The sequence below is a fragment of the Maylandia zebra genome, linkage group LG20, assembly GCF_041146795.1.
Source record: "Maylandia zebra isolate NMK-2024a linkage group LG20, Mzebra_GT3a, whole genome shotgun sequence".
NCBI lineage: Eukaryota > Metazoa > Chordata > Actinopteri > Cichliformes > Cichlidae > Maylandia > Maylandia zebra.
Window position 1 is genome coordinate 9,509,982 of NC_135186.1, and position 22,357 is coordinate 9,532,338.

General features: G+C 35.8%; 1 protein-coding gene across 4 annotated transcripts in view; it reads left to right on the forward strand.

The window, feature by feature from the left end:
- Nucleotides 1-22,357, forward strand: part of nphp4 (nephronophthisis 4) — a 249,304-nt gene that overhangs the window by 121,710 nt on the left and 105,237 nt on the right. For all 4 annotated transcript variants that reach the window (XM_076878848.1, XM_076878847.1, XM_076878846.1 and 1 more), the window contains exon 9: nucleotides 17,317-17,449. In XM_076878848.1, coding sequence (XP_076734963.1) covers nucleotides 17,317-17,449 — 133 coding nt within the window. The remainder of the gene's footprint in view (nucleotides 1-17,316; nucleotides 17,450-22,357) is intronic.

A 22,357-nucleotide genomic window follows, 5' to 3' on the forward strand; every position in this document is an offset into this window, starting at 1 on the left:
GTACAATAGTAAACACATTGGATGAAAGAGGACAGCGATGGCTACATTTTGAGGGTAAAATCATACCTGTAGAGCAAACGCTGCAGACACAGCAGCAGTTTTAAAAAAGATTTTAGGATTAATTTTTTTGCTCCTCTCACTCTAGCAGTTGAGCTGTCTCACTCTAGCCCCAACATTCCGTCCCATACACACCCATTATAAACTCTGAAACGGGTGAAAAAACATCATGAAACTTAAACTGGAACTGAAGAAAAAGTATAATAGATATTGAAAAGATAAATACAAGTTGAATAGTTGAATGTCTTGTCTTCGTTTTAAAGTTTGAATGGTGGCTCTATGTCAATGTATGTGGAAGTAGATACAGTTTAAAGAGGAGGAAGTTGAATGAGAATTTGAAGGGTCTCCCCATTGAAATACATGGGAAATTTTTGTTGAAAAAAGTTGAATAAAATTAAAAATATAAATGTTAAAAATGAGAAAAATAGAAGCAGTCATGTCCAAAAGAATAGGAATCTAATGGTGTTTGAATGGTTTTTCTAAGTTGAACGGTTTTGAAGGAGATAGATTACAAAAAACGTACGGAATCCATAATAATAAAATATAATAAAATAGAATAAAGATTAGAAGAACAATACTGTGAATGCTTTTCAAGCATTCACACTAATTAGAAGAACAATACTGTGAATGCTTTTCAAGCATTCACACTAATAAAGATTCGAATAACAATACTGTGAATGCTTTTCAAGCATTCACACTAATAATAATAACTAGAAAGTGCATTTTCTGAAGAAACTGCAGTGTGAATGCTTGAATCTGAATGTATGCACTGAAATGAATTAATTGCTGAATTTTGAGTTAAAAATATTGAATGAGATTAAAAAAAAACAAAAAAAAAAAACGAATTTAACCTGAAAACAAAGGTGCTGAACTGCTAAAAGCTGAAGGTTACACAGAAGAAGGAGTTGGAAAAAAACTGAAAATGTTTTAAATGTAAATTAGAAAAACCTAAGAAATGAGAAAAGAACATTTAGAGTCAGAAAACATCTGAAAGAATATTAAAAGGTCATATTCTTTGAATCACTGAATGACTCAAATGTGATCCCTCCACTTGGACCCACACAGTTTAAAAAGTTTACATCTCTGAGCTTTGAAAGACAAGATGTTGGAAAAAGAACAACGATGGCGATGTTTTGAGGGTAAAAAGATGGCTTTAACACTGTGGACACAGCAGCAGTTGAAAGAGAAGTGTTTAAGATGAATCTTGGTACAGTGGCAGGCAGAGCTCGTTAAGCAGGCAGGTGTGAGCCTGGTTGCTATAGTGACTGCACCCAATGGCTCCATACACACGACACAGACATGCACCTCACTTTTGCTGCTTAAAATGAACAGAAAAGTCAGGCCGAAACAAATCGTTCCCAAATTAAAAGTACAAGTCGTATTGACAAAATTCTTTCACCGTGAGCGACAGCAGCTTCTAGTCTACCGAATTCTCAGTTTTCATGCCTGTGGAGTTTATTATATGGACGTGGTGACAGTGGAAAGACACCATGCTCTTCTGATTTTCAAAAGAACCTTCTGAGCCATTTTAACATTAGAGTCTATGGAAGAGTTGGAGGGAGGAGGCTGTGCATTGGTGACATTTATGAAAGAACCATAACACCTAGGACAATAGTAAACACATTGGATGAAAGAGGACAGCGATGGCTACGTTTTGAGGGTAAAATGGTGGCTGTAGAGCAAACGCTGTGGACACAGCAGCAGTTTTAAAAAATATTTTAAGATTAATTTTTTTGCTCCTCTCACTCTAGCAGTTGAGCTCTCTCACTCTAGCCCCAACATTCCGTCCCATACACACCCATTATAAACTCTGAAACGGGTGAAAAAACATCATGAAACTTAAACTGGAACTGAAGAAAAAGTATAATAGATATTGAAAAGATAAATACAAGTTGAATAGTTGAATGTCTTGTCTTCGTTTTAAAGTTTGAATGGTGGCTCTATGTCAATGTATGTGGAAGTAGTAAGAGTTTAAAAATGAGTAAGTTGAATGAGGATTTGAAGGGTCTCCCCATTGAAATACATTATAAATTTTTGTTGAATAAAGTTGAATAAAATTAAAAATATAAATGTTAAAAATATGAAAAATAGAAGCAGTGTTGTCCAAAAGAATAGGAATCTAACGGTGTTTGAATGGTTTTTCTAAGTTGAACGGTTTTGAAGTTATAGGATTACAAAAAACGTACGGAATAGATAAAATATAATAACTAGAAAGTGCATTTTCTGAAGAAACTGCAGTGTGAATGCTTGAATCTGAATGTATGCACTGAAATGAATTAATTGCTGAATTTTGAGTTAAAAATATTGAATGAGATTAAAAAAAACAAAAAAAAAAAACAACGAATTTAACCTGAAAACAAAGGTGCTGAACTGCTAAAAGCTGAAGGTTACACAGAAGAAGGAGTTGGAAAAAAACTGAAAATGTTTTAAATGTAAATTAGAAAACCCTAAGAAATGAGAAAAGAACATTTAGAGTCAGAAAACATCTGAATGAATATTAAAAGGTCATATTCTTTGAATCACTGAATGACTCAAATGTGATCCCTCCACTTTGATCCACACAGTTTAAAAAGTTTAAATGCCTGAGCTTTGAAAGATACAGTGTTGGAAAGAGAACAATAATGGCGACAATTTGAGGGTAAAATGATGGCTGTAACACTGTGGACACAGCAGCAGTTGAAAGAGAAGTGCTTAAGATGAATCTTGGTACAGTGGCAGGCAGAGCTCGTTAAGCAGGCAGGTGTGAGCCTGGTTGCTATAGTGACCGCACCCAATGGCTCCATACACACGTACACAGACATGCGCCTCACTTTTGCTGCTTAAAATGAACAGAAAAGTCAGGCCGAAACAAATCGTTCCCAAATGAAAAGTAAAAGTCGTATTGACAAAATTCTTTCACCGTGAGCGACAGCAGCTTCTAGTCTACTGAATTCTCAGTTTTCATGCCTGTGGAGTTTATTATATGGACGTGGTGACAGTGGAAAGACACCATGCTCTTCTGATTTTCAAACGAACCTTCTGAGCCATTTTAACATTAGAGTCTATGGAAGAGTTGGAGGGAGGAGGCTGTGCATTGTTGACATTTATGAAAGAACCATAACACCTAGTACAATAGTAAACACATTGGATGAAAGAGGACAGCCATGGCTACGTTTTGAGGGTAAAATCATACCTGTAGAGCAAACGCTGCGGACACAGCAGCAGTTTTAAAAAATATTTTAAGATTAATTTTTTTGCTCCTCTCACTCTAGCAGTTGAGCTGCCTCACTCTAGCCCCAACATTCCGTCCCATACACACCCATTATAAACTCTGAAACGGGTGAAAAAACATCATGAAACTTAAACTGGAACTGAAGAAAAAGTATAATAGATATTGAAAAGATAAATACAAGTTGAATAGTTGAATGTCTTGTCTTCGTTTTAAAGTTTGAATGGTGGCTCTATGTCAATGTATGTGGAAGTAGTAAGAGTTTAAAAATGAGTAAGTTGAATGAGGATTTGAAGGGTCTCCCCATTGAAATACATTATAAATTTTTGTTGAATAAAGTTGAATAAAATTAAAAATATAAATGTTAAAAATATGAAAAATAGAAGCAGTGTTGTCCAAAAGAATAGGAATCTAACGGTGTTTGAATGGTTTTTCTAAGTTGAACGGTTTTGAAGGAGTAGGATTACAAAAAACGTACGGAATACAGAATAAAATATAATAATAATAAAGACTAGAAAGTGCATTTTCTGAAGAAACTGCAGTGTGAATGCTTGAATCTGAATGTATGCACTGAAATGAATTAATTGCTGAATTTTGAGTTAAAAATTTTGAATGAGATAAAAAAAAAAAAAAACAACCTGAATTTAACCTGAAAACAACAGTGCTGAACTGCTAAAAGCTGAAGGTTACACAGAAGAAGAAGTTGGAAAAAAGCTGAAAATGTTTTAATTGTAAATTAGAAAAACCTAAGAAATGAGAAAAGAACATTTAGAGTCAGAAAACATCTGAAAGAATATTAAAAGGTCATATTCTTTGAATCACTGAATGACTAAAATGTGATCCCTCCACTTGGACCCACACAGTTTAAAAAGTTTACATCTCTGAGCTTTGAAAGACAAGATGTTGGAAAAAGAACAACGATGGCGACGTTTTGAGGGTAAAATGATGGCTTTAACACTGTGGACACAGCAGCAGTTGAAAGAGAAGTGTTTAAGATGAATCTTGGCAGAGTGAGAGAGAGAGCTCGTTAAGCAGGCAGGTGTGAGCCTGGTTGCTATAGTGACCGCACCCAAGGGCTCCATACACACGGACACAGACATGCACCTCACTTTTGCTGCTTAAAATGAACAGAAAAGTCAGGCCCAAACAAATCGCTCCCAAATGAAAAGTAAAAGTCGTATTGACAAAATTCTTTCACCGTGAGCGACAGCAATGTCTAGTCTACATAATTCTCAGTTTTCATGCCTGTGGAGTTTATTATATGGACGTGGTGACAGTGGAAAGACACCATGCTCTTCTGATTTTCAAAAGAACCTTCTGAGCCATTTTAACATTAGAGTCTATGGAAGAGTTGGAGGGAGGAGGCTGTGCATTGGTGACATTTATGAAAGAACCATAACACCTAGGACAATAGTAAACACATTGGATGAAAGAGGACAGCGATGGCTACGTTTTGAGGGTAAAATGGTGGCTGTAGAGCAAACGCTGTGGACACAGCAGCAGTTTTAAAAAATATTTTAAGATTAATTTTTTTGCTCCTCTCACTCTAGCAGTTGAGCTCTCTCACTCTAGCCCCAACATTCCGTCCCATACACACCCATTATAAACTCTGAAACGGGTGAAAAAACATCATGAAACTTAAACTGGAACTGAAGAAAAAGTATAATAGATATTGAAAAGATAAATACAAGTTGAATAGTTGAATGTCTTGTCTTCGTTTTAAAGTTTGAATGGTGGCTCTATGTCAATGTATGTGGAAGTAGTAAGAGTTTAAAAATGAGTAAGTTGAATGAGGATTTGAAGGGTCTCCCCATTGAAATACATTATAAATTTTTGTTGAATAAAGTTGAATAAAATTAAAAATATAAATGTTAAAAATGAGAAAAATAGAAGCAGTGTTGTCCAAAAGAATAGGAATCTAACGGTGTTTGAATGGTTTTTCTAAGTTGAACGGTTTTGAAGGAGTAGGCTTACAAAAAACGTACGGAAAAATAAAATATAATAATAATAACTAGAAAGTGCATTTTCTGAAGAAACTGCAGTGTGAATGCTTGAATCTGAATGTATGCACTGAAATGAATTAATTACTGAATTTAAGTTAAAAATCTTGAATGAGATAAAACAAAAAAGTCCGAATTTAACCTGAAAACAAAAGTGCTGAACTGCTAAAAGCTGAAGGTTACACAGAAGAAGAAGTTGGAAAAAAGCTGAAAATGTTTTAATTGTAAATTAGAAAAACCTAAGAAATGAGAAAAGAACATTTAGAGTCAGAAAACATCTGAATGAATATTAAAAGGTTATATTCTTTGAATCACTGAATGACTAAAATGTGATCCCTCCACTTGGACCCACACAGTTTAAAAAGTTTACATCTCTGAGCTTTGAAAGACAAGATGTTGGAAAAAGAACAACGATGGCGACGTTTTGAGGGTAAAATGATGGCTTTAACACTGTGGACACAGCAGCAGTTGAAAGAGAAGTGTTTAAGATGAATTTTGGCAGAGTGGCAGAGAGAGCTCGTTAAGCAGGCAGGTGTGAGCCTGGTTGCTATAGTGACTGCACCCAATGGCTCCATACACACGACACAGACATGCACCTCACTTTTGCTGCTTAAAATGAACAGAAAAGTCAGGCCCAAACAAATTCTTCCCAAATGAAAAGTACATGTCGTATTGACAAAATTCTTTCACCGTGAGCGACAGCCATGTCTAGTCTACCAAATTCTCAGTTTTCATGCCTGTGGAGTTTATTATATGGACGTGGTGACAGTGTAAAGACACCATGCTCTTCTGATTTTCAAACCAACCTTCTGAGCCATTTTAACATTAGAGTCTATGGAAGAGTTGGAGGGAGGAGGCTGTGCATTGGTGACATTTATGAAAGAACCATAACACCTAGTACAATAGTAAACACATTGGATGAAAGAGGACAGCCATGGCTACGTTTTGAGGGTAAAATCATACCTGTAGAGCAAACGCTGTGGACACAGCAGCAGTTTTAAAAAAGATTTTAAGATTAATTTTTTTGCTCCTCTCACTCTAGCAGTTGAGCTGTCTCACTCTAGCCCCAACATTCCGTCCCATACACACCCATTATAAACTCTGAAACGGGTGAAAAAACATCATGAAACTTAAACTGGAACTGAAGAAAAAGTATAATAGATATTGAAAAGATAAATACAAGTTGAATAGTTGAATGTCTTGTCTTCGTTTTAAAGTTTGAATGGTGGCTCTATGTCAATGTATGTGGAAGTAGTAAGAGTTTAAAAATGAGTAAGTTGAATGAGGATTTGAAGGGTCTCCCCATTGAAATACATTATAAATTTTTGTTGAATAAAGTTGAATAAAATTAAAAATATAAATGTTAAAAATATGAAAAATAGAAGCAGTGTTGTCCAAAAGAATAGGAATCTAACGGTGTTTGAATGGTTTTTCTAAGTTGAACGGTTTTGAAGGAGTAGGCTTTCAAAAAACGTACGGAAAAATAATAAAATATAATAATAATAAAGATTAGAATAACAATACTGTGAATGCTTTTCAAGCATTCACACTAATAACTAGAAAGTGCATTTTCTGAAGAAACTGCAGTGTGAATGCTTGAATCTGAATGTATGGACTGAAATGAATTAATTGCTGAATTTTGAGTTAAAAATTTTGAATGAGATAAAAAAAAAACAAAACAACAACCTGAATTTAACCTGAAAACAACAGTGCTGAACTGCTAAAAGCTGAAGGTTACACAGAAGAAGAAGTTGGAAAAAAGCTGAAAATGTTTTAATTGTAAATTAGAAAAACCTAAGAAATGAGAAAAGAACATTTAGAGTCAGAAAACATCTGAAAGAATATTAAAAGGTCATATTCTTTGAATCACTGAATGACTAAAATGTGATCCCTCCACTTGGACCCACACAGTTTAAAAAGTTTACATCTCTGAGCTTTGAAAGACAAGATGTTGGAAAAAGAACAACGATGGCGACGTTTTGAGGGTAAAATGATGGCTTTAACACTGTGGACACAGCAGCAGTTGAAAGAGAAGTGTTTGAGATCAATCTTGGCAGAGAGAGAGAGAGAGCTCGTTAAGCAGGCAGGTGTGAGCCTGGTTGCTATAGTGACCGCACCCAATGGCTCCATACACACGCACACAGACATGCACCTCACTTTTGCTGCTTAAAATGAACAGAAAAGTCAGGCCGAAACAAATCGTTCCCAAATGAAAAGTATAGGTCGTATTGACGAAATTCTTTCACCGTGAGCGACAGCAATGTCTAGTCTACCTAATTCTCAGTTTTCATGCCTGTGGAGCTTATTATATGGACGTGGTGACAGTGTAAAAACACCATGCTCTTCTGATTTTCAAACGAACCTTCTGAGCCGTTTTAACATTAGAGTCTATGGAAGAGTTGGAGGGAGGAGGCTGTGCATTGGTGACATTTACGAAAGAACCATAACACCTAGTACAATACTAAACACATTGGATGAAAGAGGACAGCGATGGCTACGTTTTGAGGGTAAAATCATACCTGTAGAGCAAACGCTGCAGACACAGCAGCAGTTTTAAAAAATATTTTAAGATTAATTTTTTTGCTCCTCTCACTCTAGCAGTTGAGCTGTCTCACTCTAGCCCCAACATTCCGTCCCATACACACCCATTATAAACTCTGAAACGGGTGAAAAAACATCATGAAACTTAAACTGGAACTGAAGAAAAAGTATAATAGATATTGAAAAGATAAATACAAGTTGAATAGTTGAATGTCTTGTCTTCGTTTTAAAGTTTGAATGGTGGCTCTATGTCAATGTATGTGGAAGTAGTAAGAGTTTAAAAATGAATAAGTTGAATGAGAATTTTAAGGGTCTCCCCATTGAAATACATGGGAAATTTTGGGAAATTTTTGTTGAATAAAGTTGAATAAAATTAAAAATATAAATGTTAAAAATATGAAAAATAGAAGCAGTGTTGTCCAAAAGAATAGGAATCTAACGGTGTTTGAATGGTTTTTCTAAGTTGAACGGTTTTGAAGGAGTAGGATTACAAAAAACGTACGGAATAGATAAAATATAATAATAATAATAATAATAAAGATTCGAATAACAATACTGTGAATGCTTTTCAAGCATTCACACTAACTAGAAAGTGCATTTTCTGAAGAAACTGCAGTGTGAATGCTTGAATCTGAATGTATGCATTGAAATGAAATAATTACTGAATTTAAGTTAAAAATTTTGAATGAGATAAAAAAAAACAAACCCGAATTTAACCTGAAAACAAAAGTGCTGAACTGCTAAAAGCTGAAGGTTACACAGAAGAAGTTGGAAAAAAGCTGAAAATGTTTTAATTGTAAATTAGAAAAACCTAAGAAATGAGAAAAGAACATTTAGAGTCAGAAAACATCTGAAAGAATATTAAAAGGTCATATTCTTTGAATCACTGAATGACTAAAATGTGATCCCTCCACTTGGACCCACACAGTTTAAAAAGTTTACATCTCTGAGCTTTGAAAGACAAGATGTTGGAAAAAGAACAACGATGGCGACGTTTTGAGGGTAAAATGATGGCTGTAACACTGTGGACACAGCAGCAGTTGAAAGAGAAGTGCTTAAGATGAATCTTGGTACAGTGGCAGGCAGAGCTCATTAAGCAGGCAGGTGTGAGCCTGGTTGCTATAGTGACCGCACCCAATGGCTCCATACACACGGACACAGACATGCACGTCACTTTTGCTGCTTAAAATGAACAGAAAAGTCAGGCCGAAACAAATCGTTCCCAAATGAAAAGTAAAAGTCGTATTGACAAAATTCTTTCACCGTGAGCGACAGCAGCTTCTAGTCTACCTAATTCTCAGTTTTCATGTCTGTGGAGTTTATTATATGGACGTGGTGACAGTGGAAAGACACCATGCTCTTCTGATTTTCAAACGAACCTTCTGAGCCATTTTAACATTAGAGTCTATGGAAGAGTTGGAGGGAGGAGGCTGTGCATTGGTGACATTTATGAAAGAACCGTAACACCTAGTACAATAGTAAACACATTGGATGAAAGAGGACAGCGATGGCTACGTTTTGAGGGTAAAATCATACCTGTAGAGCAAACGCTGTGGACACAGCAGCAGTTTTAAAAAAGATTTTAAGATTAATTTTTTTGCTCCTCTCACTCTAGCAGTTGAGCTGCCTCACTCTAGCCCCAACATTCCGTCCCATACACACCCATTATAAACTCTGAAACGGGTGAAAAAACATCATGAAACTTAAACTGGAACTGAAGAAAAAGTATAATAGATATTGAAAAGATAAATACAAGTTGAATAGTTGAATGTCTTGTCTTCGTTTTAAAGTTTGAATGGTGGCTCTATGTCAATGTATGTGGAAGTAGTAAGAGTTTAAAAATGAGTAAGTTGAATGAGAATTTGAAGGGTCTCCCCATTGAAATACATGGGAAATTTTTGTTGAATAAAGTTGAATAAAATTAAAAATATAAATGTTAAAAATGAGAAAATTAGAAGCAGTCATGTCCAAAATAATAGGAATCTAACGATGTTTGAATGGTTTTTCTAAGTTGAACGGTTTTGAAGGAGTAGGCTTTGAAAAAACGTACGGAAAAATAAAATATAATAATAATAATAATAATAATAAAGATTAGAAGAACAATACTGTGAATGCTTTTCAAGCATTCACACTAACTAGAAAGTGCATTTTCTGAAGAAACTGCAGTGTGAATGCTTGAATCTGAATGTATGGACTGAAATGAATTAATTGCTGAATTTTGAGTTAAAAATTTTGAATGAGATAAAAATAAAAAAAAAACAACCTGAATTTAACCTGAAAACAACAGTGCTGAACTGCTAAAAGCTGAAGGTTACACAGAAGAAGAAGTTGGAAAAAAGCTGAAAATGTTTTAATTGTAAATTAGAAAAACCTAAGAAATGAGAAAAGAACATTTAGAGTCAGAAAACATCTGAAAGAATATTAAAAGGTCATATTCTTTGAATCACTGAATGACTAAAATGTGATCCCTCCACTTGGACCCACACAGTTTAAAAAGTTTACATCTCTGAGCTTTGAAAGACAAGATGTTGGAAAAAGAACAACGATGGCGACGTTTTGAGGGTAAAATGATGGCTTTAACACTGTGGACACAGCAGCAGTTGAAAGAGAAGTGTTTAAGATGAATCTTGGCAGAGTGAGAGAGAGAGCTCGTTAAGCAGGCAGGTGTGAGCCTGGTTGCTATAGTGACTGCACCCAAGGGCTCCATACACACGTACACAGACATGCGCCTCACTTTTGCTGCTTAAAATGAACAGAAAAGTCAGGCCCAAACAAATCGCTCCCAAATGAAAAGTAAAAGTCGTATTGACAAAATTCTTTCACCGTGAGCGACAGCAATGTCTAGTCTACCTAATTCTCAGTTTTCATGTCTGTGGAGTTTATTATATGGACGTGGTGACAGTGGAAAGACACCATGCTCTTCTGATTTTCAAACGAACCTTCTGAGCCATTTTAACATTAGAGTCTATGGAAGAGTTGGAAGGAGGAGGCTGTGCATTGATGACATTTATGAGAGAACCGTAACACCTAGGACAATAGTAAACACATTGGATGAAAGAGGACAGCGATGGCTACGTTTTGAGGGTAAAATCATACCTGTAGAGCAAACGCTGCGGACACAGCAGCAGTTTTAAAAAAGATTTTAAGATTAATTTTTTTGCTCCTCTCACTCTAGCAGTTGAGCTGCCTCACTCTAGCCCCAACATTCCGTCCCATACACACCCATTATAAACTCTGAAACGGCTGAAAAAACATCATGAAACTTAAACTGGAACTGAAGAAAAAGTATAATAGATATTGAAAAGATAAATACAAGTTGAATAGTTGAATGTCTTGTCTTCGTTTTAAAGTTTGAATGGTGGCTCTATGTCAATGTATGTGGAAGTAGTAAGAGTTTAAAAATGAGTAAGTTGAATGAGAATTTGAAGGGTCTCCCCATTGAAATACATGGGAAATTTTTGTTGAATAAAGTTGAATAAAATTAAAAATATAAATGTTAAAAATGAGAAAAGTAGAAGCAGTCATGTCCAAAAGAATAGGAATCTAATGGTGTTTGAATGGTTTTTCTAAGTTGAACGGTTTTGAAGGAGTAGGAGTACAAAAAACGTACGGAATAGATAAAATATAATAACTAGAAAGTGCATTTTCTGAAGAAACTGCAGTGTGAATGCTTGAATCTGAATGTATGCATTGAAATGAAATAATTACTGAATTTAAGTTAAAAATTTTGAATGAGATAAAAAAAAAAACCCCGAATTTAACCTGAAAACAAAAGTGCTGAACTGCTAAAAGCTGAAGGTTACACAGAAGAAGAAGTTGGAAAAAAGCTGAAAATGTTTTAATTGTAAATTAGAAAAATCTAAGAAATGAGAAAAGAACATTTAGAGTCAGAAAACATCTGAAAGAATATTAAAAGGTCATATTCTTTGAATCACTGAATGACTCAAATGTGATCCCTCCACTTGGACCCACACAGTTTAAAAAGTTTACATCTCTGAGCTTTGAAAGACAAGATGTTGGAAAAAGAACAACGATGGCGACGTTTTGAGGGTAAAATGATGGCTGTAACACTGTGGACACAGCAGCAGTTGAAAGAGAAGTGCTTAAGATGAATCTTGGCACAGTGGCAGGCAGAGCTCGTTAAGCAGGCAGGTGTGAGCCTGGTTGCTATAGTGACCGCACCCAATGGCTCCATACACACGTACACAGACATGCGCCTCACTTTTGCTGCTTAAAATGAACAGAAAAGTCAGGCCGAAACAAATCGTTCTCAAATGAAAAGTAAAAGTCGTATTGACAAAATTCTTTCACCGTGAGCGACAGCAGCTTCTAGTCTACCTAATTCTCAGTTTTCATGTCTGTGGAGTCTATTATATGGACGTGGTGACAGTGGAAAGACACCATGCTCTTCTGATTTTCAAACGAACCTTCTGAGCCATTTTAACATTAGAGTCTATGGAAGAGTTGGAGGGAGGAGGCTGTGCATTGGTGACATTTATGAAAGAACCATAACACCTAGGACAATAGTAAACACATTGGATGAAAGAGGACAGCGATGGCTACGTTTTGAGGGTAAAATCATACCTGTAGAGCAAACGCTGTGGACACAGCAGCAGTTTTAAAAAAGATTTTAAGATTAATTTTTTTGCTCCTCTCACTCTAGCAGTTGAGCTGCCTCACTCTAGCCCCAACATTCCGTCCCATACACACCCATTATAAACTCTGAAACGGGTGAAAAAACATCATGAAACTTAAACTGGAACTGAAGAAAAAGTATAATAGATATTGAAAAGATAAATACAAGTTGAATAGTTGAATGTCTTGTCTTCGTTTTAAAGTTTGAATGGTGGCTCTATGTCAATGTATGTGGAAGTAGTAAGAGTTTAAAAATGAGTAAATTGAATGAGAATTTGAAGGGTCTCCCCATTGAAATACATGGGAAATTTTTGTTGAATAAAGTTGAATAAAATTAAAAATATAAATGTTAAAAATGAGAAAAATAGAAGCAGTCATGTCCAAAATAATAGGAATCTAATGGTGTTTGAATGGTTTTTCTAAGTTGAACGGTTTTGAAGGAGTAGGATTACAAAAAACGTACGGAATAGATAAAATATAATAATAATAATAAAGATTCGAATAACAATACTGTGAATGCTTTTCAAGCATTCACACTAATAACTAGAAAGTGCATTTTCTGAAGAAACTGCAGTGTGAATGCTTGAATCTGAATGTATGCACTGAAATGAATTAATTGCTGAATTTTGAGTTAAAAATATTGAATGAGATTAAAAAAAAACAAAAAAAAAACGAATTTAACCTGAAAACAAAGGTGCTGAACTGCTAAAAGCTGAAGGTTACACAGAAGAAGGAGTTGGAAAAAAACTGAAAATGTTTTAAATGTAAATTAGAAAACCCTAAGAAATGAGAAAAGAACATTTAGAGTCAGAAAACATCTGAATGAATATTAAAAGGTCATATTCTTTGAATCACTGAATGACTCAAATGTGATCCCTCCACTTTGATCCACACAGTTTAAAAAGTTTAAATGCCTGAGCTTTGAAAGATACGGTGTTGGAAAGAGAACAATAATGGCGACAATTTGAGGGTAAAATGATGGCTGTAACACTGTGGACACAGCAGCAGTTGAAAGAGAAGTGCTTAAGATGAATCTTGGTACAGTGGCAGGCAGAGCTCGTTAAGCAGGCAGGTGTGAGCCTGGTTGCTATAGTGACCGCACCCAATGGCTCCATACACACGTACACAGACATGCACCTCACTTTTGCTGCTTAAAATGAACAGAAAAGTCAGGCCGAAACAAATCGTTCCCAAATGAAAAGTATAGGTCGTATTGACAAAATTCTTTCACCGTGAGTGACAGCAATGTCTAGTCTACTGAATTCTCAGTTTTCATGCCTGTGGAGTTTATTATATGGACGTGGTGACAGTGGAAAGACACCATGCTCTTCTGATTTTCAAACGAACCTTCTGAGCCATTTTAACATTAGAGTCTATGGAAGAGTTGGAGGGAGGAGGCTGTGCATTGGTGACATTTATGAAAGAACCATAACACCTAGTACAATAGTAAACACATTGGATGAAAGAGGACAGCCATGGCTACGTTTTGAGGGTAAAATCATACCTGTAGAGCAAACGCTGCGGACACAGCAGCAGTTTTAAAAAAGATTTTAAGATTAATTTTTTTGCTCCTCTCACTCTAGCAGTTGAGCTGTCTCACTCTAGCCCCAACATTCCGTCCCATACACACCCATTATAAACTCTGAAACGGGTGAAAAAACATCATGAAACTTAAACTGGAACTGAAGAAAAAGTATAATAGATATTGAAAAGATAAATACAAGTTGAATAGTTGAATGTCTTGTCTTCGTTTTAAAGTTTGAATGGTGGCTCTATGTCAATGTATGTGGAAGTAGTAAGAGTTTAAAAATGAATAAGTTGAATGAGAATTTTAAGGGTCTCCCCATTGAAATACATGGGAAATTTTGGGAAATTTTTGTTGAATAAAGTTGAATAAAATTAAAAATATAAATGTTAAAAATATGAAAAATAGAAGCAGTGTTGTCCAAAAGAATAGGAATCTAACGGTGTTTGAATGGTTTTTCTAAGTTGAACGGTTTTGAAGGAGTAGGATTACAAAAAACGTACGGAATAGATAAAATATAATAATAACTAGAAAGTGCATTTTCTGAAGAAACTGCAGTGTGAATGCTTGAATCTGAATGTATGCACTGAAATGAATTAATTGCTGAATTTTGAGTTAAAAATATTGAATGAGATTTACAAAAAAAAAACAAAAAAAAAACGAATTTAACCTGAAAACAAAGGTGCTGAACTGCTAAAAGCTGAAGGTTACACAGAAGAAGAAGTTGGAAAAAAGCTGAAAATGTTTTAATTGTAAATTAGAAAAACCTAAGAAATGAGAAAAGAACATTTAGAGTCAGAAAACATCTGAAAGAATATTAAAAGGTCATATTCTTTGAATCACTGAATGACTAAAATGTGATCCCTCCACTTGGATCCACACAGTTTAAAAAGTTTACATCTCTGAGCTTTGAAAGACAAGATGTTGGAAAGAGAACAACAATGGCGACGTTTTGAGGGTAAAATGATGGCTGTAACACTGTGGAGACAGCAGCAGTTGAAAGAGAAGCGTTTAAGATGAATCTTGGCAGAGTGAGAGAGAGAGCTCGTTAAGCAGGCAGGTGTGAGCCTGGTTGCTATAGTGACCGCACCCAATGGCTCCATACACACGGACACAGACATGCACCTCACTTTTGCTGCTTAAAATGAACAGAAAAGTCAGGCCGAAACAAATCGTTCCCATATGAAAAGTACAAGTCGTATTGACGAAATTCTTTCACCGTGAGCGACAGCAATGTCTAGTCTACTGAATTCTCAGTTTTCATGCCTGTGGAGTTTATTATATGGACGTGGTGACAGTGGAAAGACACCATGCTCTTCTGATTTTCAAAAGAACCTTCTGAGCCATTTTAACATTAGAGTCTATGGAAGAGTTGGAGGGAGGAGGCTGTGCATTGGTGACATTTATGAAAGAACCATAACACCTAGGACAATAGTAAACACATTGGATGAAAGAGGACAGCGATGGCTACGTTTTGAGGGTAAAATGGTGGCTGTAGAGCAAACGCTGTGGACACAGCAGCAGTTTTAAAAAAGATTTTAAGATTAATTTTTTTGCTCCTCTCACTCTAGCAGTTGAGCTCTCTCACTCTAGCCCCAACATTCCGTCCCATACACACCCATTATAAACTCTGAAACGGGTGAAAAAACATCATGAAACTTAAACTGGAACTGAAGAAAAAGTATAATAGATATTGAAAAGATAAATACAAGTTGAATAGTTGAATGTCTTGTCTTCGTTTTAAAGTTTGAATGGTGGCTCTATGTCAATGTATGTGGAAGTAGTAAGAGTTTAAAAATGAGTAAGTTGAATGAGGATTTGAAGGGTCTCCCCATTGAAATACATTATAAATTTTTGTTGAATAAAGTTGAATAAAATTAAAAATATAAATGTTAAAAATGAGAAAAATAGAAGCAGTGTTGTCCAAAAGAATAGGAATCTAACGGTGTTTGAATGGTTTTTCTAAGTTGAACGGTTTTGAAGGAGTAGGATTACAAAAAACGTACGGAATAGATAAAATATAATAATAATAATAAAGATTAGAAGAACAATACTGTGAATGCTTTTCAAGCATTCACACTAATAAAGATTAGAAGAACAATACTGTGAATGCTTTTCAAGCATTCACACTAATAAAGATTCGAATAACAATACTGTGAATGCTTTTCAAGCATTCACACTAATTAGAAGAACAATACTGTGAATGCTTTTCAAGCATTCACACTAATAATAATAATAATAAAGATTAGAATAACAATACTGTGAATGCTTTTCAAGCATTCACACTAATAAAGATTCAAATAACAATACTGTGAATGCTTTTCAAGCATTCACACTAATAAAGATTCGAATAACAATACTGTGAATGCTTTTCAAGCATTCACACTAATAACCCATTCTGTCGGTGGACAGTGATGGCAGAAGCTACTGCTTACACTTTCACAACGGTTTTCCACACCTCTCTGTCAGCGTGTGCACTTTCATTGAAGATGAGCTTGTCGGGATGATTAGGAGAAATATTTTTCTACGGTTTGTCAAATGTGAGAAGGAAATTAAAGCAAATATGCCAAAATATGCTGTAAAGCTCAGCCAATAACACGCATACACACACACATAAAAGAAGTGAATGATGTTCCCCTTCTCACTGGGCATTTCAATAAAAAATGTGTTTGCTACTTCACATTCAAGAGTAGCTGATGTTGATGATGATGTGGATGATTATACTGTATGAGTGGGTTATTAGTATGAAAAGTAATAACATACTAACCAGCGATCTGTCCTTAATTATGGTTTAAATATGAATAATAATAATCAGCATCCAAAAATTAAAATCTTTTGCACTTTCCTGAACAAAGTTCTTGTAAATGCAGTGATTTAAGACTACAGCACCAATGTAGGGAATAATTACTTTGTTTGAATTGTTTTGGTGCTGCCAGGAAAAGCTGGCAGTCTGTCTTGGTTATGTTATGCCTGATAGTTTCAGACAGCAGAGAGAGAGGGAAAAAAAGGACTCTAGAGAGTCCATGAAGCGAAAAAGGAAAAGGCTCTCGGCCCCACCTCGTGACACGCTAGCACTCCACAGTATGCTCCCGCCTATGGTGTATGCAAACTGTGAATGACGAATACCAAGAGTGCTGTTCCATTTCTCACACAAGAGGCCGGTGCTTGCCAAGGAACATTTAGCAAATCCTCACAGACATTGATTTTGAATCATTTTAATAGAAAATGCGGCTTTATTAACAGAAATAATGGGACCTGTGCATTTCAGTGACATTTAGTCACTGCTTTGCTAACAGCTTTGCGTCGTTTGCACTTTACTGCATGTGTGTGTCTCTTTGTTTCTTCTTCAGCTCAACATCTTCCCTGCCTCAGATCCTGGGCCTTCGCAGCAGCCTAGAGCTTAGACTGACCAATCATCAGGCTCTGGCAATCATCTTTCAGCTAGAGTATGTCTTCTCTACTCCAATAGGTCGAGAGACTATGGTAAGAGAAAAGCAAAAGCACATGGATTTTGTTAATCAACATTCTAGCCAAAAATTAACTCAGGACCAATCAGAAACACTCAAACAAGTCCTCACAACATTGTCTCAGCTCCACTCTGTCTTTGTTGTTTCACCATCGCTTTTGTGTTCTTTGAGTGTCACACCTTTTCCCCATCGTCTCCCAGAGGAAATCACTGAAAGCAATATGGCCTGTGTGAAAGAAGTATGGATGGTCAGATTATAGTGTGAGCTGATGTAAGTTTCCAAAGACATGCAGGCTTGTAGGTTGTATCATAAAGATTTGACCAGATTCAACTATACATCAAATTGTGGTGTTTCATTAGAACAACCTCCCATCTTTTTTTCAAATTTTATTAGCTTCTATTTAAGTTTCATAAATCAATTTAATAAAAAAGATAACAACATGCTGAACATGTTTCTTTAAACATGCATTAATGTGTAGTTTTCTGTTTTATTTTTCAGCTTAGACAAGTGTGCACTCTTTTCCTGCTAAAGTGCACACAAAGCTGAGGTTGAAACGTAGAGCTGTCAGATCTTGAAAAGAATGCCATTGCTCTTGGCTGGTTTGGTGGTATAAGTCATTTTATTAACTAACTAAATTAACTAAAATAAGTTATCAATTGTATCACTGAAATTCAGTCCACCTAAGGAAAATTTTGCTGAGTTGTTCAAAGGCTCTTTGAGAAATCCAGCAAGTTCCAGATTATTGTATTTTTTACCATTACAGTGTGGTGTACTTTTTATTAGGATTCTGTACTTTTATAAGTACTTTGTTTCTTTTCATTAATATGTTTTTATAGTCACTATGGTGTGCCAAATTGAGACAAATAAATTAATAAATAAATAAATATTGGTCGAGCTACTCTCTCTGTTAAGTCAATTAATGTCTCAGAAAATCTAAACTCCTCACATCCGTGGTAGCCCAAAATATCCAGCAGCATAAATACCTCATCAGACGTCTGCCTGGATATTTTTCCTTCCAGTCGATTCTCCAAAATAATGACACTGTGCATAAAAACAGAATTCAGTGATTTGCAAATATACGTTTAGTATAACATTCCTCAATGCAAAACTGTTAAACAGAAAAGTGTAGTTAAAAATGGGAATTTCATTGTCTTATTGTTTTATGTTTTGCTTTGAACTTCTGCACAATCTGCTTTTTCAACTTTTTAACTCAACAAAAATTATTATGTTTTCTTTTACATAAATATGTCAATCAAAGGTTTTTGAAGGGGCTCATTAAATGTTGTTGCCTAAAATAACGTCACATTAACAAAGCAAAGTCTTGACTAGTGTTGTAGCTACATTTTAGGTAGTTCTACAAAAAATGAAGCTCAAAATGCAGGTCTGCTTAGAGAATTTCTTTTAATTCTCTCTGTTTCAAATATATTATCTTAGATATTACTTATCACAACTAAAGCCTGGCCAATTAATTATCAACCAATTAACTATCTGCCTGAAATTTTACCAGATGGTCAAAGTTAGTTAGTAAATGTTATATGCATTAGGAAGCCCAATCCAAATATACACTGACGCATCTTAATATATAAACTGTGTGTTGATGTTTTTGTTTGTTAATTTTGACTGCTTAAAAATAAAAGTAATAACAGCAATGTCATTAATGTTGTTAGTTAATTGAATATAATATCTAAAGTCCTGTCAGTGTTACATCTGTTTATATTGGCAGCAGGCACCTCTTGCAAAGCTACAGAGTCGACATGTCCCCAAGGGAAGTAAATTCCAAATTCAAACCACTTAACAACCTCAAATGGCTTAAAAAAATCACAAAAGGACTGTGGTAATTATGTGCGTGGGAGAGCCTTCAACACTTAATGCATGCCAAGGCTGGGCTCTTACTGTGTTACTGCATGTTGTCCCTTACACAAGCATGGGTCACCAGATCACCAATTAAAAACAGCGGGAAAAACAACTAGCCATGGCTGGCACGTACCACATTTGCGTTTATGTATTAATTCACCCAATCTTACCTTTGCATCCACTTGACAGTGTATTGTAAATTGACAGATTCTCCCTTTTCTTTCTTTCTTTTCTTTTTTTTTTTTTTTACCGTGGACAAGAGTGATAATTTCCTGTTGAGACATAATGGTTTTTGGGTTGTGGAAAGGCAACTGTTTATATGGAATAGTTTTCTAGCACATGAAAGCATTATTATAACACTAGTATCTCATAGGTGACTTTTAGAATTTAAAAAAAGAGATTGTGACAAAATGATACAGAGAGCCGTCCTAGTGACTCTGAGCAGTTTAACAGCATGAAATTCTAACGGTTACCATTCTCTTTAAACAAACTGTTGGGCTAATTGAAACGTTGACATAGTGAAGGTGCTAGATATAAGCCAGTGGATGAGCAGAGTCATTCTTGTTTATACTTAGAAGGGTGCTTATGTCTGTATTAAACTTTATTATAGCCTATCAACAGTGTGGAATATCTCACTTAAATTCACAACTGGCTGTTAGCAGTTGATTAAATGTCACCAAAGTGCAACTGACCTATAGCTAGAGTGGCTAAAAGTTACACAATTGCATGTGTATTTAGGTGAGAAAGTAGAAATAGGGGATGAATAGAAAGAATTTTCAGCACGCTCTACCCATTGTTGCATCTCTTTTTAAGTTTAGTCTTTGTGTAGAGCAGATATGGCCACAGCTGTAGGCTTGTTGACTTTAAAAAGTCAAGACTTTTCATTTTGTTTCATAAAAAAAACAGTCAAAAGTGAAATGATATCATATTTACATAATTACACCCTTTACTTATTACTAGATTAAACACGTCTGGCAGGATTGAGTTTCACAGCTCATGACGTTACATGTGTCGCACACCTTTCTTTTCTTAGGTTTCTTCCTTTCATCATAACAGATTTGAAAGGAAGCATTGGTGCAAATTGTGATATAGCCCTAAAATGATATCATGATACTTCAATTAAATGTATAGTAGTGATATTTATGATTATATAGAAAAACAAACACTGAAAAATGTTTTATTGATACTTGCAGGTGGCTTTAAGTAAATGAGGTAAATTTCTTTTTCCATCCTTATTTTGAAATGAGCTACTGTCATTTGATGACACACTACCTAATTTGAGGTGTGAATCTATTGAAACAAGGTGCCGGCAGCTGTATTATGCATGTAACATGCTTTGGCACTTGAGTTTAACAATAACTAAAGTTAAAGTCACCTAGAGTAACCTTTCCACCATGTAACCGCCTCTCATATGGAGTGCAGCTAGCAATGCTCAGTTGAGTCATTTGTTTACATTTGGTTTGCACATCACCAGCTGCTAGCATCTCCTCCTTCGTAGCCCGGTTGTACTTGGATCAGTTTGACACAACAGGTAATGTTTACTCTGTGTACAAGTTTGTGATGCACGGTTGAGTAACAGATGTGAACATGAAGGTGGTCATAATTGGACTCTGGTAGGAAGCAATGAAGGCAAATAAACGTGAAATTAAAATCATTTTTTGTTTTTTGGAGTTGGAGTAACTGAACTTTTTCCCACTGTCAGGGTTACATTAATGTTATAAATTTATTGAAGTGGTTCATGGTCCCAGTAATATAATGTGTGCGTTTTTGATGACCCCATTCCTAATGTGCCACAATTTGCTTTGAGCACATTTGTGCTCACTAAAGTATGCACTGTATAAATTTGTAAATATGTGTCATGAGGTTTGCCATTAAATCTACCAGCCTTTGTTCAAAACATCAGATTTACACAATATTTCTTACTCTGATAGACATATTGCCATTAAATATTTCAAACTTTCAAGCTCCTAGTGGAATTATATTAAAAAAAAAACTTCATCCAAGTTTAGAAATTCTAATAAACTTGATAGAACCATCAAATTGTCATCTACATCCCCCCAGAATAGCAAGGGAGGGTGACAAAAACTACCTTCTGCCACACTCTACTTCACCACCTTCACCTTCTTTGGCATAAATGTTTGAATGTTTGATGAGGTGAGAGATATTTAGTGGGTGGAGGGTAATTTTTGTCTCTGTGTGTGGGAGAGGAGTGCATGTCTGTGTATCTGCGTCCTGATGTGTGCATATGTTATTTGTGAATGTTAATGCACAGGCTGCTCCTTCTTGGGTGTTGACTGATAAGGATTTGATGCGTGCTGCCTCCTGAAGAAATCTCACCCAGCCGCCCACTGCATCTTTCTCAGTCCTGCCATACTATCAGCTGACTGCTACGCCCTCACACTCTATATCTCTGGCTACCAAGAACAGTGTGATGGGACACTATACAGGTCCCTTGACTGTGTCGCAACTGTCAACTATGTGATGCTTTCAAGGTGTTATAGCTGTATTGAGCCAGGGTGTATCTTCAATGCAGACAGTTTTTCACTGCCAACAAGACTTCACACAATTCAATTCAATTCAATTCAATTCAATTCAATTTTATTTATATAGCGCCAAATCACAACAAAAGTCACTTCAAGGCGCTTCATAGATACAGAGAAAAACCCAACAACCATACGACCCCCTATGAGCAAGCACTTTGGCGACAATGGGAAGGTAAAACTCCCTTTTAACAGGAAGAAACCTCCGGCAGAACCAGGCTCAGGGAGGAGCGGGGCCATATGCTGCGACCGGTTGGGGTGAAAGAAGGAAAACAGGATAAAGACATGCTGTGGAAGAGAGACAGAGGTTAATAACAGATATGATTCAATGCAGAGAGGTCTGTTAACACATAGTGAGTGAGAAAGGTGACTGGAAAGGAAAAACTCCATGCATCATGGGAATCCTCGGCAGCCTATGTCTATTGCAGCATAACTAAGGGAGGATTCAGGGTCACCTGGTCCAGCCCTAACTATATGCTTTAGCAAAAAGGAAAGTTTTAAGCCTAAACTTGAAAGTAGAGATAGTGTCT